Genomic DNA, 25592 nt, shown 5'->3' with positions numbered 1-25592 from the left:
CCGGTGCATTAGCTTGGAGCTGGATCAGATGTGGAACAGCCAGGACTTGACCCCCGGTTTGTATGGGGCGACTGGCTAAACCTGCTATAGCACGATGTTGGCCGTGAGGTTCTTACTTTAAAACTTTTCGATAAGATATCTCTTATGAAAGGGGAATGTTAGTGCAACAACTTTTTAATAATACTTCAAAGTTTATTCTTTGAATGCTGGGTTTTCATTTCCAGTGATCTGTGAAGCAGTTTAGAGGAAGATATTAGATATGATCCTGTGCATTAGTTGTGCTTAAAACTGTGATTTATAATGTATAACTTATTTTTCCCAACTTTTTAGCTAGCAAAGTATGCTTTTTAAAATTTATTGGATTTGGGGGCTGGCAAGGTAGTCTAGCAGGCTAATCCTCCACTGTGGTGCCAGCACCCCATGTGGACGTGCTGATTTGTGTCCCATCTGTCCCACTAAGGATCTGACTCCCTGCTTGTGGCCCGAGAAAGCAGCAGAGGATGGCTCATGGTATTTGGCCCCTGTACCTATGAAAGACCCTGAGGAAGCTCCTGGCTCCTGGTTTTAGATCAGCTCAGCTCCTGCCATTTGGGGAATGAACCACTGGATGGAAAATACCTCTCTCCATCTCTCCTTTTCTTTGTAAATCTGCCTTTCAAGTAAAAATACAGTTGTAGATTTTTGTCTAAATATTAGATAAATGAGCAGTTAATTCAGAAAAGAATTTTTACTGTTGATTCATATGTATGTATAACCAATCTTCAAAACATTCATGAAAAAATATATAATGAATATAAGATTGGATTTCAAAAAAATTTTCACAGCAAAATGATTTTTTCACACTGAAAACATTAACTTGCTATCACGTATCTGGTTAGGATCCAGAGAAGTACAAGATGGCAGTTGAAAAGAGACCCTTTCAGAGCAATGTGAATTCTGCGAGATGGAGAATGAATATCAAGTTTATAGTGAAGGTTGAGTGGGAGAATGGTAAAACCATTGCTTATGAGGACAGTTCCCCAGTGGACAACCTGTGTTAAAGAAGAGATGAGCTGGGCCCTGCACCCATAGCCTAGTAGCTGAGATCCCAGTGGGTGCTAGTTCTAATCCTGGCTGCTCCACTTCCCATCCAGCTCTCTGCTTGTGGCCTGGGAAAGCCCAAAGCCTTGGGACTCTGCATTCTTGTGGTAGACCTGGAAGAGGCTCCTGGCTCCTGGCTCCAGCTGTTGTGGGCACTTGGGGAATGAACCAGCGGATGGAAGATCTTTATTTGTATCTCCTTCTCTCTGTATATCTGTCTTTCCAATGAAAAGTTTAAAAAAAGGAAAAAAAAAGGGGGGGCGGGGGGAAGGATGATCTGACTTGGTGATGAAGCAAGCCCTTAGTAGCTGACCGTTCACGGTTATTGGTCATTGAAGTTGGGTCATTAACAGCAGAAACAATGTCATGCATCTTCTCAGTTGGTTCATACTTGAACAGTTCTAACTGAGCAGAGCAAGCTTCCTGCTTAGTGGCTGTCCAAGTGCACCAGAGCAGTGCAGGGAAGAGCACAACTTAGGATGCAGTTTTAACCCATAGGTTCAAGATCCTGAAATGTCTTTCCCAAGGATAGTCAGAGGAGTTGGAGCGTGGCTGAAGCAGTGTGACTCTGAGGACAAAGAATAGTCGAAGCAGCAAGCTGTCGCCAGGCAGAGCCAGTGTGAAGGTCGGGAGTGAGGCTCACGGCCGCTGTGGGCAGGCAAAGCCAGAGTGAAGATCAGAAGTGAGGGTCACGGCCGCTGTGGGCAGCATCCCCGCAGAGCCGGTGTGAAGGTCGGGAGTGAGGCTCACGGCCGCTGTGGGCAGCATCCCCGCAGAGCCGGTGTGAAGGTCGGGAGTGAGGCTCACGGCCGCTGTGGGCAGCATCCCCGCAGAGCCGGTGTGAAGGTCGGGAGTGAGGCTGTGATGCCCAAAGCATTGTCCTTGTTGGCTTTCTGGAGGGCTGAAGCACAACATCTGCTTGTTCTGAGAATATCTAAGAAGACCAGAGCTTTAGCACAAAAACCTTGGAAATTCTACAGCGTCTTTGTCTACTTAACAGTGCTGTCGCTCATTCCTGTTTCCAAATGGGGGTGAGCTTATGAAAGTGTTGATGGGACAGGGCGCCCATTTTTCCTTAGTAATGTGGAAAGCAAACTGCAGTGGCGTGGTGAAATTCTGAGGGCCCTTAGTTCTTCAGGGATGGGCTAAATGGCTGGTGGCGTCACTTAGAGAAATAGCTTGAATTTAATGAGACTTAATGTAAAATAACTATCCTTTTTAATATTTTTATTGTTAAAATTTTAATTCTGTGAACTTTTGGTATATTATTTTTACTTGACATTTTCCATGTCCTAGCAGTAGATTTTGAAAATGGAACAATTAGTATTTTGTCTCTTTAGAGTATAGAAATAGAAATCCAGAGGGCTAAACAAACTGATTAATCCACAGCCTTGTTAAGTAGTAAAATAGGCGGGCTATAATACTTCCCAGATGACTGCCGAGGCTGGGCTGGCCGAAGCCGGGAGTTTCTTCAAGGTCTTCCAAGCACTTGGTTTCCAGCCTGTTAGCAGGGAGCTGGCTCAGAAGTGGGACGGCCAAAACTCAAACCACTGCAGGTTTTACCTACTTTTCTATAATGCCAGGCTTCTTCAAAGACCTCATGGTGCTTGGAGTGGCAAGACTGGCAGCGATTCATAACTGGTGAACTATCAAAACCACTTGAGCAAGAACCTCGGAGCATGCCCTACATGCGGGACCTGGGGAGGGTGGGAAATTGGGTGGGCCTTCTCCCTTAATACCCCCCTTTAAACATGAAGGAAACAATATGGAAATAATAGTCTTACCCACTTTCCTATAGCCCTTAGACCTTTTTACCCTAATTAACTATGTAAAGATTGTAAAAAAATATAATAATAATAAAAAACCCCAAATAACAATGACCCAAAAAAAGACAAAAAATAGATTTGGATAACAATCTGTCCTTAAGAAAAATTATTTTCTCTGTGTATCTGCCCTGCTGCAGGCTCTCCACTTACACTGGAGATAAGCAGGTGAGATGCATGGCCTCGCCTTCCAGGAGCTTGGCCTTAGTGGCAGACGTCTCCCACCGGGGAAGGAAGTGTGGTGCCCCCTACAGGCTGCAGGGCTCCTGCATTCTTGAGGAGACTAGCCATGGGAAGGTGGTTTCCTGTACATGTTCTGTGCTGCCAAGTGCTACCGGAAAAATGAAGTTTGATTTTAAAATATTTGGAACACTTAGAAATTTCTAAAGCTGCTTAGCTGTAGTTTCATAATCTCATTTACAGTTCAGAAATCTTTCATTATGACATTTCTTAATATCTTTGCTTCTGTGTAAGATGTGATTATCAGATTAGGAGACTGCTACAGATCAGACCTTGTATAACCAGTTGTGTTGGCATGATATTTTGTACCAAATTCATCCGACAAAACCTTGGCCCAAGAACACATTCTTGTTTGGAAGGTCTCAGTGTTTCATTTGTTAACACTGTAAGTCTTAGGAAAATCACTGGCCCTTTTAGGTGCTTTATATTGAAATGGTACTCAATTGATCTTTAGAGAAAAAGTGAAATGATACGTGAATTCACTTATAAAACTCAGTATTTTAGCTTTGGTTGCCTTAACAAAGCTAAAATAACCTAACACATGCTAGGTGACTTAAACAGCAGAAATGTGTGTCTCAGGTCAAGGAACTAGTGCTCCAGTTCCTGGGAGGACTGGGCTCCAGGCTCGCAGATGGCCGTCTTCACTTGCAGTTTCCATGCAGCCTTTCCTCTGAGCCACACAATGAGGGCAGGGGAGAGCTTTGACTGTGAGCTGCAGGATTGCACCAGGACCAAACTGAGCTGGGAGCCGGGCGTGCTATCCAGGTCGCCCCCGTAGGTGGCAGGAGCCTACACACTGAGGTTATTATCACGACGTGCCTCTCGGGACCTGCACTGGAGAGAAGATGAAGCTGAGAACTGAGCCTCAGCATTCTAGTGTGGGGTGCAGGCACCCTAACAGCTGGGCTGACCACCCACTTGGAATGTTTCTTCTTAATCCTGTGGGATCTGAGCCATACCGTATGACTTTATGTAATCTTAATTACTTCCATCTCAATACGGCCGAATGAGGAGATGCGGTTTTAGCATAGCCTAGCCATTGATAGAAGACACACAGTGAGGTCAGAAGTGTTTTCTTGTGATGGTCTTATGACATGGTACTTTGTAAGAATAATTTAAATTGGAGGCATGTAGTATACTGTTCTAGGTAGCTGTGCACCATTTGGGCCCTTGCTTTATAGCTGATGTTTGTGATTGGTTAGCTACACAAGTAGTTTAAAATCAAGTTTGCACAGAACTCAGAATGTTGCTGTGCCTAAAATGATTATAAAGATTTATTAACCAGCTTAATAGCATATTAACCTTTTACCACTTCTTTGGATTCCCTTTGCCTCCATTCCAGGCCCAGATGTAGTTCGATTCACATAGAGGGTGTCGATGTAATTCAGCAGTAATTTTAGAAACACATCGTTTACTTTAAAATTTGAATGCATCTTTTTACTTAAGAAGTAGATCTGTATGTAACGCATTAAGGTTACGGAGTCTTTATGATAGACAACTAAACCTTGGTTTTTATGTAGAAGATTTTGAAGCAAGGAAGTCTTCTGGATATAAGCACCCCATTTTTTCTTGAGCATCAGTGTGGGTTTGCGGTTCCTTTTAGTCTCTGCCTTACGGATTGAGGTGGGAGGCGGTCTCGGCATCCTGGAGTGATGACCCTGTGTTCCTCTTGCAGGCCAGCCCACCAGATCTCTATATTGAAAGATTTAATATAGCTCTCGGGCAGTACATGGGAGCATTGCAGAGCATTGTGCCTCTTTTCATATATATGGTAAGTTGGAGGGTTCCTTCTTTCTAAGCACTGGCGGAGTGCTTAAAAGTTAAGCATGGTCTGTTGTTTTCCTTTTGTATGTTTTATGTGATTTGCATTTTATGAAGTAAGTTATTTCAGTAATGCTTCATAGTTACAGCTATATGACAAATTCTCTTTTTCCCCCTTCTTTAAAATGTCCTAAGTAAAAATTGCTAAACAGACAAGAAGACATTCATGCTCAGCACTCGCCCAGTAAGCATTTGTTTAGTTTCTGCCGTGTGCGTGATGCTTTCCGTGGCTCTGGAAAAACAAAGATATGTATTTCTTTTTTTTTTTTTTTTGTTAAGATTTATTTTTATTATGTTTTTATTGGAAAGGCGGATATACAGAGAGGAGAGACAGAGAGCAAGATCTTCCGTCCGATGATTCACTCCCCAAGTGAGCGCAACGGGTCGATACTATGCCGATCCGAAGCCAGGAGCCTCTTCCGGGTCTCCCACGCGGGTGCAGGGTCCCAAAGCTTTGGGCCGTCCTCGACTGCTTTCCCAGGCCACAAGCAGAGAGCTGGATGAGAAGCGGGGCTGCCGGGATTAGAACTGGCGCCCGTATGGGTTCCCGGGCGTGCTAGGCGATGACCTTAACCACTTGCGCCACCGTGCCGGGCCCAATATGTATTTCTTGTCATCAGAAAGCAGAGTATCTAAAAATATGCATGTGATAAATGCAAGTAAGTCTACCCACGATAAGTAGAACAATGAAATACCCTTCTGTTGTCGTGCTGTCTTCTCTGTCATTTCACGGCATTTACCAAGAGGCAGGTTGGGTGAGTGGCTCCCTATAAAAAAGACCAGATTGTCATGGCTTGAATTTAAGGAAGAAGCTAACTGGTTAATTTGTAAAAACAAAACTGAGATAAAATAAGACAGCAAAGTGATTTATACATTCCTATAGTGCCATTGTTACCCTCTTAATCTTTATAGAAATATTCTGGGTATTTTGTTATTTAACAAGAAATGAACTTTGGACTTCACACACCTAGCAAAATCCCCAGGGGATCTTTGATTGTGAAAACAAGTTTGGCCGCAACTTTCCATTTAGGTCAAGGGTGTGGCTTTGCCTCTGAGTTACTTGTGAAATTTTGTTATATACATTATTTTTATTGTCCGGAAGATAGACAGGCTTAATTTGGCATTACATTGTTGGAAAAATAAATTATTTTAAAACATATTTTGAAATGTTAGACCATCATGGGTATAATCAAACTGTCCTGTGTAATCACAGATACCAAAAGAAATATTTTTAAGTATTATCAAAGATAATCTGGCTCTGAAGATTTTAGCAATCAGGTCATTAAACTAGAAAATAAATTGAAACTCTGTTGCCATAATAGATTCTTTTTTTTTTTAAGATTTATTTTTATAATTGGAAAGGCGGATTTACAGAGAGGAAGATCTTCCATCTGATGATTCACTCCCCAAGTGAGCGCAACGGCCAATGCTATGCCGATCCGAAGCCAGGATCCAGGAACTTCTTCCGGGTATCCCACACGGGTGCAGGGTCCCAAAGCCTTGGGCCGTCCTTGACTGCTTTCCCGGGCCACAGGCAGGGAGCTGGAAGGGAAGCGGGGCCACTGGGATTAGAACTGGCGCCCATATGGGATCCCGGGACGTGCAAGGCAAGAACCTTATCCACTTGCGCCACTGCGCCTGCCATAATAGATTCTTTTTGAAAGACACAGAGCTCAGATACCTGTGTTTTGTTTAGAATATTGGAACCTGATGTTACTGCCACTGAATAGTTAAGTGCCCTCTTATTTGAAGAGGTGGGGTTAGGTTAGAGGTTCAGGTGTTCTCATACTGTCCCTAATTGGCACTTGTGGTTGTTTACTAAAGCGTAGGAAGGGCACATGAAGCGGCTGTGCACAAATATCTTAAATAGCACTTGATGCTGGGAGAGAAGAACATTATAAATGCTGAAGAATTGCCACTGGAATTTAAATATTTAAATAATTTATGGGGCCCAGCGCGGTGGTGCAGTGGTTAAGGTCCTCTCCTTGTACACCCGGGATCCCATATGGGTGCCGGTTCTAACCCGGGCAGCCCCACTTCCCTTCCACTCCCTGCCTGTGGCCCGGGATAGCAGTCGAGGACGGCCCAAAGCTTTGGGACCCTGCACCCGCGTGGGAGATCCGGAAGAGGCTCCTGGCTTCGGATCAGCATAGTATCAGCCATTGCGCTCACTTGGGGAGTGAATCATCGGACGGAAGATCTTCCTCTCTGTCTCTCCTCTCTGTATATCCGCCTTTCCAATAAAAAAATAATAAAAATAAATCTTTAAAAAAAAAGATTTATTTATTGGAAAGTCAGATATAGAGAGAGGAGGAGAGACAGAGAGGAAGATCTTCCGTCCGATGATTCACTCTGCAAGTGACTGCAACAACCGGTTCTGTGCCAATCTGAAGCCGGGAGCCTGGTCTCCCATGTGGGTGCAAGGTCCCAAGGTTTTGGGCCGTCCTTGACTGCTTTCCCAGCCTACAAGCAGGGAGCTGGATGGGCAGCAGGGCCTCCAGGATTAGAACTGGCAACCACGTGGGATCCCGGTGCGTTCAAGGCGAGGACTTTAGGCACTAGGCCACAGTGCTGGGCCCAGAAAATGGATTTAAAGTGATTTGAGACAGTAAGTCTTGTTTCCTGTAATGAAACTGCAGAAACGAGACCGTTTCCAGGCTGTTGGAGTTTATGATTCAGCAGTGGTACTAGGACCCAGGTTTTGTTTTTGCTTTCCAAACGTGTTTTGTTATATAAGAAACTTGTTCAGAAACAGCACTGACATCCCATGAGGGACTCGTTTGAGTCCCAGCTATCCTACTTCCGATCCAGCTCCCTGCTAATGTTCCAGGGAAACCAGCAGAGGATGCTGCAAGTGCTGGGGCCTGTGTACCTACCTTGCGGGAACCGAAAGAAGCCCCTGGCTTCCGGTCGGCTCAGTTCCGGTCACTTTGGCCATTTGGGAGTGAACTGGAGGATGGGTAAATTTGGAGAAAAGGAAAAGTTTTTCTCAAGTCTAGGTTTCTTTCAGTTTGATTGGGCTACCCTGTATCTGTGAGCTAAAGATGGTCCCTGTAGAGTGCTCCCAGATGAACCGTGTCCGCGAGCCTCGAGCACGGCAGAATCATGACAAACGGGGAACACTTTTTATTAGAGTTTCCAGATGTTGTCTTTAGATGAAACGGTAGTTTTACTTTTTAATAATTACTTGTTGATAAGGCAGAGGGACAGAGGAGCGGGAGACAGAAACTGTCCATCTACTGATTAATGCCCAGAAATGGCCACAACAGCCAGGTCTGCGCCCAGCCAAAGCCAGGAGCCGCGAATTCCTCCCGGGCCTCCCGTGTGGTGGCAGAGTCCCACGTACTCGGATCGTCCTCTGCTGTCTTCCCAAGCAAGTTATGAGTTAGCAAGGACGGAACTGGAGCACTGGGACTCGTGACACTGATCTGCAGCACCAGTGTTTGGACGGTGGTGCTGTGATAGAATGTTGAAGGTACAAACGTAATGCAGGGTGTGATTGCCTAGTGTTTGCAGTCTTCTCTTGAGGCGTTTGATCTTTTTATACTGTTAATTCCATGCAGGGTGTGTAACTAAGACTGGCAGAGTTCATGCTGTCTGATGGTGGGTTTTTTGGTCCTGTGTGATGCCTTTTTGCATTTTCTCCTGAAATATCTTCTACTTCGATTTGTTAGACTAATTGTTTCCTACCTGATAAACACAAAAAATTTTATTTTCTTTTTCAGAATAAGTTTTACATCGAAACCAAGCTTAACAGAGACTTAAGAGATGACCTTATAAAGCTGTTTACGGAACATGTTGCAGAAAAGCACATTTACAGCCTGATGCGTGAGTGACTCAACCTACTTCGGGCTGTCATGACACTTGGCAATATTTTTTACTTTTTCTTTGTTCTGAGAGCGTTGTCATATAAATGAACTGTGATATTAACATCTTCTGCCTGGAAATGTTGAAGTCCACTCTCCTATAAGGAGGAACATTGGGGCATTGTGAATCTGAGTGAAGACTGCCAAGTGCGCCAGGAGCAGTGTGTAGCCAGGTTATCAGAGAGGGCCTTGTGTCTGGGCCAGTGTTTGTCCCCTGGCCCAGCCTGGCCGCCCTAGGAGATCGGCTTTAGGAGGACAGTGTTCTGTCTTTGCAGCGCTGCTGCAGATTCCATCTGTAGCTCAGAAGCCACTTGCTAACCCGGCTTCGTCATTTATGAAGTGTATATTTTAGGCAAGCATCATGACCTTTTGTAGAACTCTATTGGTTCCTCTTTGAATTAGGATTTCTAGACTGCTCCATGTGGCCATGTGGGATATGAAGTAAGCGGATCTAAGTGCCAGCTCAGTAGGTTTCTCCTTCTTCCCCATTCCCAGTGTCCCTCCTTGTAGATGGCAGTTCCTCTTCTCTTCGCTAAAGGACCAGGTCTCTCCAAGTGAGGTTTAGAAATTTTGATATCTTCTCAAAGCTCGTATTTTATGCAGTATATCATCAAATCAGGTTTTAAGAACTTAGCCTATTTTTGAGTCTTCAGACTGTTTTTTTCTTGCTTTCTTATTAATCTTATTCTCTGTCACAATAAACTTTTATCAGAATTTACAAAAGAATTTTTCTTTGACCACAAACTCTTCATTTTAAATGAAGAAAAATAATTGTTCAATATTGAGTGAGTTTGTTTTAGAAGGGAAATAATACAGATGAAGATAACATATGTTTTGTTAGTAAGTTTCCAAAAGATCCCAGAAGTAGAATGGAAGCCTAGAATCTTGGGAATATGATCTGCCTTTTTATGTCATATTTATGGCATGTTCTGGTTGGTTGGTTGGTTTGTTAAGGATGCTCTCTAATGTTGACATCATGCTTTTACTTTCTTTGTGCAATAGCACACAGCCATTTTGAAAAGAGAGAGAGAGAGAAGAGAAAAAGGGAGATACTTTGTATCCACTGGTTCACTCCCCAGATGGTTGCAACAGCCAGGGCTTGGCCAAGCTGAAGCCAGGAGCCTGGAACTCCATCCAAGAGTCTCCCACCATGGCTGGCAGGGCCCCAAGAACTTGGGCCGTGATCTGCCTTCCAGACTCACCAGTAGGAAGCTGGTTCTGAAGTGGAACAGCCAGGACTTAAAATAGCACTTGGATCTTTGTGATGTATCTGTTGCAGTCTTTGCCTTAACTCAGCAGCCCCGCAATACCAGGCCCTCCACAAACTTTTTTGAAGTGTTCTGGTGTATAAAAATACCTAGTACTGCTGAAAACTCAGTTAATATTTTCACATCCTTCACCCAAACCGAAATTTGTTTTGCTTAAATGGGAATAAATGACTAGCCAGAAAACCTTAAGTTTTGAGCAGTTTTTCTCAGTTTCATGGAAGGAATTTAGTGAAATGTTAACAAACCTTCTCAGCTGTAATCTTCTGCTGCTCAATGCAATTATTATATCCCAGATCAGTTTGTATGCACGTTATGTATGTTTTTATCTTTGATGTTTGTCAGTCCTTGCATAGCTGTTTGGCACAGGTGGTTAATTATGCCAGGGGGAGTTTGCAGATAGACATTTGACCACATAATCAGTATGTGATTGAACAGGAATTTCTGGTAAGAACAAGGCTAGTTGAAGGCCTTAGTGCTGGTCAGAAAAGAGGTGAGGTGGCACCTGCTTTCCCAAGGGCTGCCGGCCCTGGGTGCTCCACTTCTGATCCATCTTCCTGCTGTTGTGCCTGGAAAGCAGTGGATGGTGACCCTGACGACCTGGAAGAACATCCTAGCTCCTGGTTTTAGACCAGACTGACTGCCTGAAACAGCCATTTGGAAATCAGGCTAGCAGATGGAGATGGATCTCTGTCTCTTTTTCTCTCTGTGAACGCTGCCTTTCACATAATTACAACTTGGAAAAGGATTGGGGCGAGATGGGTTAGTGAAGAGAGCTTGGATTTGACTACGTGCTAACACAGTCTGAGCGGAGGAGACTTTCTGAACTTAACATTCATAATTTCAAGTTTCAAATGTTGCCGTTTAGTGATTTTATGTGTTTGACGTCTGTCCTCTTTGAAATGTATTATTTTGTTCAAAATTATAACCATCTATGAATGATAAACCTGACAGATAAACCTGAGCAAATGTAGCAGACATTCTTTGTTTAAAGAAGAAATCTTATTTTATGATCTGCTTTGTGTTCCTGAACTGTTCCTGTTGTGCACTTGTTTACCCGTTAATCTTTGGAGAAATGGGAACAGAAGAATTTTAACAAGTATTAGCTGCTTTTTAAGCTATCTTCTCTTCTTTTTTCAGCTTTACTTTTAGAAGCCCAGTCAACACCATTTCAGGTCACACCTTCAACTATGGCGAATATTGTGAAAGGCCTGTATACTCTCAGACCAGGTAAACACTCGACATTTCTCTCTGGATTTTGATAGCATTGCAGTCTAATCCCAGATGTTGGTGTGGACACAGGTGTGGACTTGCTATAGCAAAAAAAAGAGAGAGAGAAAGGTACTCATCACTGTGAATGTGAACAGAAAGCTCCCTGTGAGTTCTTTCTCTGCCAGTGAAAATCAGCTGGTTTGTTTTTTTTACTGCACCTGGGAATGAAATAAAAAAAACAATTTGTAGGGTGCACTTTGTATAAAATGTTGTTTTATTCGGCGTGGCAGCACTGTGAAGCGCCGTCTCGGCTCCAGTGGGCCTGTGCTGTGGCTGGCGGAGTCAGGAGTGTTAGTAAAGGCGCGTTCATTTCATCACAGTGTTCAAAGTAGTAGAATCAAAACTGGTCAATTTAAAGAAATCCAGAAGTGCTTTTGTATGCTTCTTCCTGGTTTATAAGCCGGAACCTCAGACTTGTCTACCAGTTGAAAAAAAAAATGTGTGGACAGATAGTGGAAGTTGTTGGGGTAGGCTGTTAGCGCGTTCAGCAGCCATGAAGGACTCCTTCTGCAGAAGTGCTTTTTGTGAAAATTTTGTTGTTTGAGAGCTAATTGCGAAACAAACATGATATAAAGAGCTTAACACGGTGTCTGATAACAAAATAACCGTGTAAATATTGACTGCTGTTATTATAATACATGTAAGTTTAATGATTTAAGTGACAGCTTGATTATTTCCTTGCTTAATTTAAAAGGTATGTCAAAATTTAACTTGCTGCAATAGAAACCAGATCTGAGAAATTCTTTTCTTTCCTGTTGGGCTGTTAGAAGTGGCCAGTGACTCCTAGAGTAGCCAACTGCTGTTACTTGAATTGGAGTCAGATCTTGGGGCTGTCGTTATCGTTTTTAATAGGAATTTCTTCTGTGAGTTAATTGCTTTTATAAAATAACAAAAAATACTTGCATGTGTCCAATAAACTAGTTTCTTAGAATTTTGGATTTTACTTTAATGAATTGCTGTGAAAATAGCTGACAGTTTTTTTGATGCTAGGTTATGGATAATTTGGTTTTTTCTTTTATGTTAGAAAGTATTCAAGTGCAGTGTAACCAGCGTGCCTCCCAAAAAGGCAGCCGTGCCACACTCCCAAGGAATCAAAATAGCAAAATCAAGATTACCAAGGGCAGAAGACATGTTTATGTAAACGCTGCTTTATCTACCTTCACATTCGAGCAGTAGGATTTACACTGCTTGTGAGGAGAATCTGTAGTTGGGAATTGTCACTTTAAAAAGGTGAATTTGATCACAGACTAACCTTTTGCCGCCCTGGGCAATTTCAGAGATATTTCAAACATATTTTGACATTTTCATGTCTTGCCAGTACCTGCTATGTTCTTGGCTTATAAAAGCAGTTTCATTCACCTAGCAGATTAAGGTTAGAATATTTTAAGAGCTGAATTTTAAATGAAGAAATCTCTTCTGTTGCCCTGAGTCTCAGGTGATGGTCTTTGTGTGATTTCATTTGAATTGCCTCAGAGCATTTTAAAAAATATTTTTATGTATTTATTTTTATTGGAAAGTCAGATGAGAAAGATTTTCCATCTGTTGATTAATTTCCCAAGTGGCTGCAGTGGCCAGAGTGCTCCAGCCAATCCGAAGCCAGGAGCCAGGAGCTTCTTCTGGATCTCCCACAAGGGTGCAGGGTCCCAAGGCTTTGAGCCGTCCTCGACTGCTTTCCCAGGCCACAAACAAGGAGTTGGATGGGAAGCGGGGCTGCCAGGATTAGAACTGGTGCCCATATGGGATGCTGGCATTTGCAAGGCAAGGACTTTAGCTGCTAGGCCACCATGCTGGGCCCTCAGAGCATTTTTTAAATTGTAGATTCCTGGACCTTCACCTTCCGCAGACTCTGATGATTTTTTGGTCATCAAAATAAATTTTTGATGTGTTTGTGTCTGGATTTTAGAGATTCAGTTAGAAAAAACCCATCATTTGCTTGTTTCTGCATCTTAGTTTGAGTGAGTTCCGTAAGGTGACTGAAAGCCTGGGCTTCTGCCTTGCTGCCGTGAGCGTGTTGTGGGCTGCTCTCTGAGCTGAGCTGGTGCTGCTGGGAGTGGTGGGCTGGGAGCTCGTGCGGAGGGCGGGAGTTGGCCGTGGTGCCATGTGTGGTGCCATGCACGGTGCCTCATGCGCGCCCTCCTGGAATTAGCTGTTCAGAACGTCATGTTTGCTCTTGCACTTTCATTGTTCCGACACACAGCAGTGACTGTAGTATATTCAGATTTTATGTTTTTTATTCAGATTACAGTTTTTTAGAGTGAGTTTACTGGGCTAGCATTGGCTTTTATCCCCTTTTTACAATTTTTGATATGTCCAGCTAAAATATTTTCCAATTTGAAAGGGCTAGATGAAAACAAATTAGGGGAGAGCATGGTAGCGAGATAGCTAGGTAGCAGGGAGTGCTGGGTGCAGCCTGCACCCATGTGGAGGGACGGTGTGTATATTCAACATTCACAGGGTTTATTTCAGTTTCAATTGTTCTCAATATTAACTGGGTAACTTAGTTCTGTTCACTTTCTTCTTGTAAACTATTGAGTCCTGCCTTCACTCATTTACCTAATTATATTGGTTTATACAAATTCTTTTTTTGTTTAAAGATTATTTATTTATCTTTCCGAATACAAAGTCAGATATACAGAGAGGAGGAGAGACAGAGAGGAAAATCTTCCATCTGATGATTCACTCCCCAGGTGATCTCAATGGCCGGAACTGCACCAATCCGAAGCCAGGAGCCAGAAGCTTCCTCCAGGTCTCCCATACAGGTGCAGGGTCCCAAGACTTTGGGCGGTCCTTGACTGCTTTCCCAGGCCACAAGCAAGGAGCTGGGTTGGAAGTGGAGCTGCCGGGATTAGAACCAGTGATCCTAAGGGATCATGGCGCGTTCAAGGCGAGGACTTTAACCACTAGGCCACCATGCAGGGCCCATAAATTCTATGAGCTAACTTGTTTTTGTCATGTCTGGTGCAAATATTTTCCCATGTCATCTTTTTGCCTTTTTATTTTTTATAGGTTATCATGTGGATCTTATTCTTACTAATTTGATAAATATTTAATTCTCTTTTGTGGTTATATACATTTAGTTTGCTTTTATTTGACATAGAAAAATGTTTATTTCTAGAGAAATCTAACCGTTTATCTCCAGCTCACTTAAATGTTCCCCCCCACCCTCCTTGTTGTAATGCAGATCTACTGTCATTGCTTCCGCTTTTCGTTAGGCCCCTGCCGAGTTGGCGTGACTGGCTGGGGGCTGCTGCTCCCCCGGCCCGCTGTGTTACCAGGACCCTCCTACTCAGAACTCAGAACCCATTCATGTTCTCCTCCATGTTCAGATTGAAAAATTTCCTAAAGATTTTCACTAAGTTGTTAAACCTGTGAAATCTAGAAATGTCTGTGTCCTTTGTACAGTCAGCTCTTTTCAGAAAGGAAATTTAACTTTTTTTCTGTGCTAGAATGGCACTGCTTATCCCTGTCCCCTTTAGATTTAGTTTAATTAATTTTTGTTTTTGAGTAAAACTGAAACTTTCTGTTTAGCGTTTAAGTCAATGTGTGTAATTTCTCTGGTGAATCTTTTTTCTTCCCTCACAGAGTGGGTTCAGATGGCTCCAACTCTTTTTTCTAAATTTATTCCCAATATCCTGCCTCCGGCGGTGGAGTCTGAACTTTCAGAATATGCTGCTCAAGACCAGAAGCTTCAAAGAGAACTCATTCAGAACGGTTTCACAAGGCAAGTGGATCTTCTTCCTCAGTGACAAAGCATGTCCCTCCTGAGCCCAGGGTGACGTGCAGGGGGAGAGGCTTGGGTCCTTGGAATAGGAAACAAAGCTGTGCAGGGGTCAGAGCTGTGGCAAGGCCGGTGAGCTCCTTGTCAGGCTGCGATCCTGTGTGCTTGTCTGGGCTGTGAGCTCCTTGTCGGGGCTGTGAGCTCCTTGTCAGGCTGTGAGCTCCTTGTCGGGGCTGTGATCCTGTGTGCTTGTCTGGGCTGTGAGCTCCTTGTCGGGGTGTGATCCTGTGTGTTCGTCTGGGCTGTGAGCTCCTTGTCAGGGTGTGGTCCTGTGCCCCTCCATCTGTGTGCTCCCCAGCCCTCCAAGGGCTTCTCCACTGTGGTCAGTGTGGGGTCCTGTACTCTAGGCCTACATGTGGAAAAACACAGCTGAAGCTGTGTGATTAGTTATGCTTTGGGAGGAAAATAGCAAAGTGGATTTAATTTTTGCTTTGTTTTGCTTTACGTTTCCCCTAACTTCTAGCTGTTTGTTGTTGGAAGAATAGGGTATTTCTGCATACTTGTTTAGAACATTTGCCTCCCTTGTTTCAGCTTGCCAATTTTGTAAAATTTTTGTAATCTGTTATCTTGGTCACATTCCAGAAAATCTTGCAAAGTGCGTTTTGCAACTGTAATAAACATAAAATTCCTGTGACTCCCTGTAGAAAAAAACAACCCTGTTTTGTCACCAAATCACTGGAGGTGCAGTAATGTCATGTATTTTCAGATTCTGGACTCTTGGCACTTTTATGTGATCTATTTGTGTTCTTGGCATCATGGAAGCGAACTGTAGGAAAGAAGACACCTGGGCTGTTTGGGCGTGTCTGTTCCCACGTGTAGGAGGCTGAGTGTTGACTTAGTTGCCTGGCTAGGACCTGGGATGCACACTTGTCATTCAAAGTTTCGGAGACCAAATTAAATTTGAGAAAGCTGGCCTTGACCAGATTCAGGTCAGTAAGTCTCCAGTTTCGGCACAGAGTGGTAACAGAAGCAGATGATGTGCTTTTGGTCCAGAAATTACCATTTATTCCTCTTCTGTTGTGGTAGCATCTGGATTTGTGTGATAGCAGGCTCAGTTACCTGGAACTGGCAGCCTCCTGCAAAGGCTCCGAGAAGCTGCATTGGTGGCCGTGGATACTTGACTTTCTTGTGGTTGGGGAGGGTGGATCCATGGGAAATAGTGTGAAACAGCTAGTTTTCTAGCAGAAATGGAGTATATTATTTTCATATACAGAGTGAAGCCATTTAATGCCTTGTTAATTTTACTTAGTCAGTTTTGAAGAATAACCATTCATGATTTGTTTCTAGCCTTGTGCTGTTAGAGATGATGTTCTGGTTAATTACCTTGAATATACATAATTTTGCACTTGTTGCGTGACTGTCTCCGACTAGGTCAAGGGCAAATGCAGCTGTAATTTTGATCAGTCTTGCCTGAATTGCCCTGCAGGGGTGATGTGTTTTGCACATCCTCCAGCAGAGCTTCAGTGGTTGTCGGCCTGGCCTTGCTTTCACAGACTCTTACAACACTTGGATTGTTGCCAGTCAAGCAGATGTAATCGAATTAGTTTAGTTTTCATTTCTCTTGTTGTGAATGAGACTCAGCACGTTTTCCTCTGTTCCATTTCTTTTTGAACAAACTGTTGATGTGCTTTGTTCATCTTCCTGGTTGTTTACAGGCTTCCTTCCTTGATTCCAGGAGCTTTGCCCAGTGAAGCCATCGACTGTCTACTCTAGGCCAGAGACCTTCTCAGCTCGGCCTTTGACTTTGGCTGCATAGTTATTTTGAGTCATGCAGAAGTACTTTTGTTTTTGTGCAACTGTATCAGGTTTTCAGGGCTTTTTTTGTGTGGCTTATGTATTTTGAATTATAGTTAGAAGTTTCTCCTTAAATATTTAAAAACTGTTTAAGTTACTTTAAATTCAAAGTAATTTACATATAACCATGTCATCCAGCTTTTTGCTGTTACAATGAAATTATAAAACACCCAATGAAATACTACAATGAAACTAGGAGGTACCCAACTTTATAAAGAGAAACAGTTTGTTTTGGCTCATTGGTTTGGAGGTTCTTGGCCCAAGATTGGGCAGACCCTATTGCCTTGGGCCCTGATGATGGCTGTGTTGTCAGCAGTCTCCAGGTGGGGATCAGTTAGATAGCCACCACGGGGGCTGGCATAGTGGGTGAAGCTGCCTGCAGCACCAGCATCCCATGTGGGGTACGGTTTAAGTCCTGGCTGCTTCCCTTCCATTCCAACTTCCTGTTAGAGTGCCTGGGAAAGCAGTGGAAAATGGCCTAAGTGCTTAGACTCCTCCTAACTTCAGACCAGCTCAGCTCTGCTGGTGGCTGTTTGCGGAATGAACCATTGAGTAGTTCTCTCTGTCTCTGTCTCTTTCTCTCTCTCTGACCCTCTGCCTTTTTCTGTAATAAATCTTTTTTTTTTTTTTTAATATATAGATCTTTTTAAAAAAGCCTTTGTCACAAATCTGAATCTTTAAATAAATAACTCTTAAAGAGCTAAGGATGAGGGGTGGTGTGGTAGCTTAGTAGCTAAAAGTCCTTGCCTTACATGCACCAGCATCCCATTTGGGTGTCGGTTCGTATCCCAGCTGCTCCATTTCCCTTCTGGTTCCCTGCTTGTGGCCTGGGAAAGCAGTTGAGGGTGGCTCAAAGCCTTGGGACCCGCGTGGGAGACTCAGAAGAAGCTCCTGGCTTTGGATCAGCTCAGCCCCAGCCATTTGTGGCTATTGGGGAGTGAACCAGCAGATATACCAAAAAAAAAAAAAAAAAAAAAAGCCACCAGAGTTTAATTCCTATATAGTTAAGTTACTTCACAAAGGCCCATCTCCAAATACCATCACTGGGTTAAGTTCCTTCACCCCCAGTGCCATTAACATAAGACTTTGGAGCCCAAACCTAATACCTGGGCCTTTGGGAGATGTGGAAAATCCAAATAACAGAAGTAACTGGTATTTTTAGGCTTGCCATAGTTTTGAAGTCTTTTATGCTCTCATCCATATTTTATATGAATGCTTTTTTTATTTTAGAGTTGAGTTTATTAATAGATATTTCTGAGAAGTCTTGGGATTGTAGCTTCGCACCTTCCTGAGCATCCTAATATACCTTTGGGGACAAGCTGTGTTTAAACATGTCCAGAGATGTTCTGATCCTGTGTTGGACCTGGAAGGAGAGAACAGAGGGCAGGTCTATTTGTATATAGTCGTTCTCATGTCAGGCCTACTTGGGATGTGATGAGCAAGTGACTCTCTCGGTAACCTCACACAGCGTTATCTTTGCAAGATTGAAAAGCACTAGCTGGTCAGCATGGCCCTGGACAGCCAAAGCCAACTTGATTGTAGTCAAGAAAATGCCTGGGACTTTTGTGTAAATTAAGAGTTGTGTTACTCTTAGTGGAAGTCAGGTTGCTAGACGGAATGAGGAAGGCCTTCCATCTGCTGATTCACCTTCCAAATGTCTATAATGACCAGGGCTGGGCCAAGCTGAAATCAGAAGCCAAGAGCCCGTAGCTCCATTGGGGTCTCCCTGTGAGTGGCAGGGGTCCAAGCCCCTGGGCCATCTTCCACTGCCTTTCCAGGCTTTTGGGCAGAGAGCTGGATCCAAAGTGGAGCGGCAGGAAGTTGAACCAGTGCTTCAATGTGGGATGCTGGTATTGCAGGCAACAGCTGAGCCTCACTGCACCATAGTGTAGGCTGCTCAGTAATTTTTTAATTTGCGAGATATTTATTGAATGTCTGGTAGTGTGGGAGGCACTGTGTGAATATGACAGATGAGTTCCTGTTTTCATGAAATTTATATCATACTGCTGGGAGACAGTAATTGTAAAAATATAAATACTAGTAATAAATGGTGCGAAGAAAACTAAAGGAGTAGTGAGTGAGTGGTGTGGGCACGAGTGAGTGCTGGTCTAGCTAACTTAATAACAAGGCTTCTTGGGAAGAGACAATTGAGTTTGGTTGGGGACACATAGAAGATGATGCTAGGGTCAAGTGGCTGCCTGGGGGACACAAGCATCACAAGTGAAGGAAATGGTGTTTAAGGATGCTGAGACTGAGAGCCAAGGAGGCTGCTGGGTTATGAGTAGGGTTAGAGAGTGGAAGCCATGAGGTTGGTGAGAAACAGGGAGCTGGGTCAGGGCTGGGAAGATGAGTTAGAATTGTTGGTTAGCCACCAAAGGACTTTTATCAGAGGTGTGAGCTAACCTCACTGGTGTTTTTGTGTAGGATCTCCTGGGCTTTTGATGAACATGAGACACGTGCAGTTGGATGAAGATTGGACCGGTAGCTGGGGTGTTGAGGGGTTGGTTGTCTTTGGATTGTGTTTGGGCCTGAGTAGCTGGGTAAATGGTGACACCATTGGTTGAAAGTGGAGTACTGAGCAAGGAGTGGAATCAACCCTGTTTTCTGGACCATGAAAAGTTGGCAATGTATCTAAGTCCTGCAGGGAAACGATGATGTAGCAGTAGGACTACAGGTCAGAGCCAGAAATATAGTTCTGGAAAGTACTGGCGTGGGAGAGCATTTAAAGCCACAGGTCTGGTGTCACTCGGACTGAAGAGGAACATGCATGCAGAAGGCTGGCCGGCCTAACACAGAGTGCTGGCAGAGCTACCGTAAGGGGGGTCCTGAAGGGGAAACAGTGAATCAGAGGAAGAGATCAGCTGCATACATGCCGCCAGGAGAGCCAAAAGGAAAAGCTAGTGACACGAACATTGGCACTCACTCAAGTACCAGTTGGTTAGTGGGTAAGAAGCCAGAGAGACAAAACTTTGGCTGACACGTAGCACAGAGCCATATTGGGGCTTCTGTTTCCCTAACTGTAAAGCGGATTCGTATGTCCTTGTTTGCGGGTGAAGTGGTTAATACATGTAAAGGTTCATGTTCCTCATCCACAAAAGGTGTTAAGGTGCATTGAAGTTCTGGGAATTTTAAAAGACTTTCAGCAGTTTTGGTTCCATTGGAGCTTTTAGAGTAACAGTTGATGTTGTCCTTTCTGTTGCGTGTATGAGGTTTTCACTGTATGCAGTTCCCTACAAGTATTGATAGCAGCACGCGGTGTTAGTCCAAATCCATTTCTGCCTCTTACTATAAAGCATCTGTATAGATGTTCTCTCCATACTTCAAAAACCATACTGTTTTTATTCAGGCGATAAATGACTCTGCTCAGGTTGAACTGCTTTAAAACAGTTGCTGGGTTAGAACTAAGATGGCTGCTGTATTTGTGTTATCAATGATGTCATTCCTTGTGCTGTTGGTGTGTGCAGAATCAGATTGTCGCTTTGCTGACTGCTGCTTCTTTTCCTACCCCTAGAGGTGACCAGTCCCGGAAGAGAGCTGGGGATGAGTTGGCCTATAGTAAGTAATGGCGTTCATTTTGTCCTTGAGTGTTTGGTGGGATGGGTGTGTAGAGTGTCTGGGGCACCGTGGTGGTCAGCACAGGCTGCCCTGCAATCAGTGTGGTCATGCTGGTTCCAGGCAGAGGCCAGAGGTCACCACAGCTCTTTGCTCCCACCCAGAAGGGATAATGACTGGTTCGTGCTAATGACTCGATTCCTGATAATCCTGATGTCTTTTCACATGGTTTTGAGGTTTTTTTTCTTTTTTCTCCAGATTCTTTTGGGAGGGGTGTAGGCATTGACTGAGTAGCTCCTTGCCCTTCTTAAATGCTATCTGCCATGCACCCTTTTTCGTGTCTGCTGTGCTTTTTTTCCAGACAGTTCGTCAGCATGTGCAAGTTCCAGGGGTTACAGATAGTGAATGTCCTGAGCCTTTTTCCCGTCCCGAGGAGGACACACTGGAGACTATTCAGAGCACAGCGGGGCCTGCCATGCTCAGGCGCGCAGGCGCAGAGATGCTCTCAGAAGAAGATGCCGGACCTCTTACTTTGGTTTGCAATTTTAAATAACAAAAAAACTAACAAAAAACATAAAACAGTTGCTGCTAGACTTGGGGGTGATTTTGAAATGGGACAATCTTTTCATGACTTTACTACAGAGTCTGTGAATAGCAAGCATCTTGGAAAGTGACCCTTGCTAAGTGAAATCGGACAGCCAAATTCAGCAGCTTCCTCCAAAAATATGAGAATTTGAGTGGAAGAATCTCTCTCTCTCTCTCTTTTTGTTGTTGCTGTTGTTAAGCACTTGTTTTGTTCATGTGTGGACTTGGCACTTCAACATATTGATTTCCCATGACGAATACTTTTGCTTTAAAACCAAGCAGGTTATTTCAATACAGTATTTGTAGATATACAATACCCATAATCAAAGCAATTGCCTTTCAAAGACTTGGTTTTTGTTCAGCATTAGGAAGCCTTGTGAAAGGAAAATGCTAACTCCGCTTTCTCCACTTCCCCCCATCAGTTCACAACTTGTTTCTACTCTGTGCCTTGAGCTTTGTGCACTTTGCAGCTGTATGACCGTATTGTCATGCTTCCTGGAGAAGTTTGTGGCATCCCAGACTCACTAACATGTCAAGTATGACTTTGTGACAAGATGCTCATTAAGTGAGGAAATAGAGAGGTGTTTCGCAGTGATCAGGTGTCCCCGTGCTTTGCCAGGTCGTGTCATGTTGGGGACCAGAGCATTTCCATTCCCTCTGTCAGCTGTCGTAGTTTTGGGGGAATGGGACTCATGTTTAGGGGACGGTACTCCAGCATGAAAATGTTCCTTTCAAAATTGCGGGGAATTATCCAGCAGTAAGAACTGTGTGCTGTGACCCGTGAGAAGCAGTGTAGTTCCTAAATCCAGATGAAAGCAGTGCTGCGGGGTTCCCGAGAGCTTGTATGTTAAATGGATGGTCTGAGTACTTATGGCAAGTCTGTAGTCTGCATCTCTTGTATGTTACGTTTGGCTGTAATGGGGAAGTAGTAGCTCTGTTGTTTGAGGCTGCCTTCCAGCTGCGGCTGAGCTGTTTCCTGTTTCCCCACACCCACAGTGCTGTTCCAGTCTCTTTAGATGACTCTGAAGATTATTCTGGTGCTTTTTGAAAGACAAAGGAAAGAGGAAGCTGTGGAAAGGGAGAAACATACTGCTCGAAGTTTTCTTAGTATCTGAGTGAAACACAGGGTTCACTCCTGGGGGCTCCATCAGACTAGTACTGTCCATCTCAGAAGTGGGGTGAGGGCAGACAGACCAGGAGCATTGTCACACAGGAGGTGCTGGGTTCCTGACTGCCGCTGCCCATTCTGTTGAGTATTTTGGGGAGGGGGTGGTAGAAGAATTAGAACTGGGAATGGGACATCTAGTGATTTAAAAAAATGAAAGTAAAGATTGTCCAGTTTAAGTATTTATCACCAGAATTGTGGTATTTGCAAAGGACTTGAATTGTACTCGTTAAGTACATGAGCGTCTTGCATTGTTTTGATGAACTCTGAAATACTTAACTGGGAGAACATAGCAAGTTCTGATTATGCCTGTGCAGCTCGATTTGCTGCATCCTTAACATCGTAGTACCAAGAAGCATCTCATTTTATCATGCAGTCCAAGTTCACTTCCCAATGGAATGCTTTCTGCAGACTTACAGATAACACCCTCACAGAATTTTCTTCTGTGCAAATATTTTGAAAGAGGGAAAATTTAATGTTCCTTTAAATGCGGATGACTGCTTCAGTATGCTCACACCCAAATGTTTTCTCTCGGAGAGAGCAGTGTTTTTTGGCCAATAACAGAATTTTCCCTATAAAGCATTATAATTTGTCAATTGGCATTGAAATCTCTGGATGTTTTTTCATCAAGTGAATAGAGAAATAGTTGATGTTCTTATTTGTGTTAACAAAAAGCGGATGAAGTAAAGTTTGCAAAACTTATTTTCCCTAAATGTTTGCAGAGTGGCTGTGATATGGTTTGGGGTTTGCTCCCACCAAGCTGTGATTGGAGGTAACTCTCCCAGCACCTTGCCCCCTGGAAGTACATGACAGTATGAAGAACCCCTTTTTAAAATTATTTTAAATTGAAAATGACTTTCCTTATTTACTGGGATTCTTGCCAAAATTCTTATTTTGCAATGTAGAAGAGGATCAGTTGTGTCCCTGCCTCGTATTGTCGGAGCACTGTTGGCCGCAGGTGTTTGCTTCCCTTGGTGACTTGTATTGTTGCCGACATAGTGTGCAGTTGCCCATCCGTGTTAGCTGTTGGCTGCGGTACCCGGTCACTGCAGGCCTCGGTTACTAAAGCCAGAATCTTGTGCATGTAGGCTGATTGGCTAGTCAGCACATGCAGTTGACTTGGCTAAACTGACTGACCCATGTATGTTCAACCTGAAACTAAACCCTTAAAATGAAGACCAGGTCAGTCATCGTGCAATAATGATGCACAGATGGTTGTTTTGAGAGATGCTATGGATTTTAAAGGTCAGCCTTAAGCTTCTGCCATGGTGTCACCTCATGACCTTTGCTGTCACCAGCCATGCCCTAATCCAAAAGAATTACTCCTTTGTCATCTCCGGACAGAAAGGAAAAGCCTGTGCTGTGACTCTTAGCATAATAGTTCCCAGTCTGAGTTAGTGGTAGAGAAAAGGCAGAAGCCTGCATACGTGTGTTGTGTATTATTCTGTGGAATACCTGCTTCTGCCCCTTTTCCAAGTTCATGGCAGTTGTTTCCTTCATGTGGGTCTAGGGCAGACGAGGTTGCTGGAGAGTGATGTCTGTGGCCATGAGCTTTGCACTCCCATTTCCAGTGCTCACACCTGTACCTGCTGCACCCTGGCTGCACACTATGCTTTCTGTCCATTTGCAGATTTGCACACATGAATAGTTGCTCAGGAAGAGTTTGCACTTGGATCACCTTGCAGTATTTGTACTGACCACACAAGGCATCTGAAGGTTTTTCGGCACAGGATGACTGCAGAGCTGCGGGCTGTACATATACAGGCAGAGAGGATGGTGATCAGAAAGCAGAACTGGTTTCTGCAGTTATAGAGTAAGCAGGAGCACCTGTAGCATAGCAGTAAGATAATCCTGTTTCCTTTCCCTGTGAACAGTGGCCCTTCCAGATTTGTCTTGTGGTTGAGGCTGGCTGTGTTTTCTTTATCTGCTTCCTCCTCTCCCTAGTCCGACCCCCATATTTTTATGATTATTGTGCAGGAGGTGTTGCCCTTGAGGTAAAATTTAACCTCTTAATAAGCAGCTATTACTAAAATAACTGAGCATTGTTTTATAAATATACACTAATCTGAGAAATTAGAAAACTTTATAGCTACAAAGCAAAGCAAAAACTCCACGGTTAGCTATCTGCGCGCTCATTGTGTGGGGTGTTCTGACATGATTTTTTTCTACAGTATCTCATTGAACTTTTTTGCTTGCAGATTTTTTGTTTACTTTAATCTATGTCTAGGTCTCTGAAGGAGATGAGAATTCAAGGTTAGAATGTGGGTCCCTTGACTGGCACTTCTGGGAGACTCACGGGACCTTTCTGGTGATTATGGTGTAATAACATCGCCTCAGATGAAAGTTGGCCTTTATCAGAGGTTATAATGAAGTCAGGAGAGTTGGTACAGAAATATTCTCCTGTTAAATTCCTCCCCATCACCCCCTTACTGGCCACCAGGCCATAAGAAGGGAGAGTGAGTCCTCTTCTGTCCCCACTGTGGATTACAGCTGCCGCCACCTCCTTCCCCCCGCCAGCCAAGACCCTGGTAGAACTCCTGTGCAGAGCTGGGTGGCTGCAGAATTCGACAGACTCCATCCTGGCAAGATCACACCTTTCCCCGCTGGCTGGAAATAACTGTTGGACTGCATTGTTTAGAGAAACGTTAATGACTTACTTCTGGAAAATTTATAGTGTGGCTCTGGGATTAAGAATTCTGTGGTTTGGAAAAATAAATGTTTTGTATTGATTCTCACATGTCATTCCCATGTTTTGACTATGTACTAAATGCAATAAGGCTGTAGATCTATTCTCTTTGGAGGGTTTGGGCTTTTCTTGGTTTTGCTTTTCTGTTTTACACAGAGAGCGGTTGACTTGCTCCCAGTAGTCCCATTTGTCACTATGGTAGCTGTGGTAGGAATGGGAATTCTTTTGAGTGACTTGGAGATCAGATGCAGGCAAGAGGTTCTGTCACCCACCAGCATGGCCAGCACAGGAGGAGAAGTGCTGCAGTGTAATCCCTCAGGTGTGTGTGTGTATGTGTGTGTGTGTGTGAGAGAGAGCGAGCGCCCGTGAGAGAGAGCGAGAGAGAAGGCCTGGTAAGCTCAGTGTTCTGGACATCAGCTGGTTTTAATCATAGTAAGAAAAACAAAATGGTGAATGAAAACTCCCACTGACCTGGTGTACCAAGCCACTGCCTTTGGCCCTGACCTTGGACTCTGAGTAGGTTTTGAATCATCCTCTGTTTTAAGGTGTGTGCTATCACTCTAAAACCTTGTGGTTAAGGAAATGTTGTGCCGAGGTCTTTGGCCTTGTTGCTTTGTGCGTTGTTATACTATAGAAGATTGAGAGATTTCCTCAATGGTAATCGC

At 43.8% G+C, this 25592-nt stretch overlaps 1 protein-coding gene across 4 annotated transcripts in view; it reads left to right on the top strand.

The window, feature by feature from the left end:
* The window catches only part of LOC121166357 (CDK2-associated and cullin domain-containing protein 1), a 64767-nt gene extending 43533 nt beyond the window's left edge, over positions 1–21234 (top strand). Inside the window, exons 4-9 of one of the 4 annotated variants that reach the window (XM_040995502.1) lie at positions 4819–4914; positions 8690–8792; positions 11236–11325; positions 14950–15088; positions 20451–20494; positions 20857–21234. In XM_040995502.1, coding sequence (XP_040851436.1) covers positions 4819–4914; positions 8690–8792; positions 11236–11325; positions 14950–15088; positions 20451–20494; positions 20857–21044 — 660 coding nt within the window. In that variant the 3' untranslated portion in view covers positions 21045–21234. Of the gene's footprint in view, positions 1–4818; positions 4915–8689; positions 8793–11235; positions 11326–14949; positions 15110–15177; positions 15284–20450; positions 20495–20852 lie in introns of those variants that run through there. The other 3 variants (XM_040995504.1, XM_040995505.1, XM_040995503.1) reach the window with 3 other exon arrangements.
* The last annotated feature ends 4358 nt before the right edge of the window (positions 21235–25592 follow it).

This window comes from Ochotona curzoniae, unplaced genomic scaffold (assembly GCF_017591425.1).
Source record: "Ochotona curzoniae isolate NIBS_2020 unplaced genomic scaffold, NIBS_Ocur_1.0 patch135, whole genome shotgun sequence".
Classification (NCBI taxonomy): domain Eukaryota; kingdom Metazoa; phylum Chordata; class Mammalia; order Lagomorpha; family Ochotonidae; genus Ochotona; species Ochotona curzoniae.
Note: the sequence above shows the minus strand (reverse complement) of the source record. Positions and strands in the feature narration are given on the sequence as shown.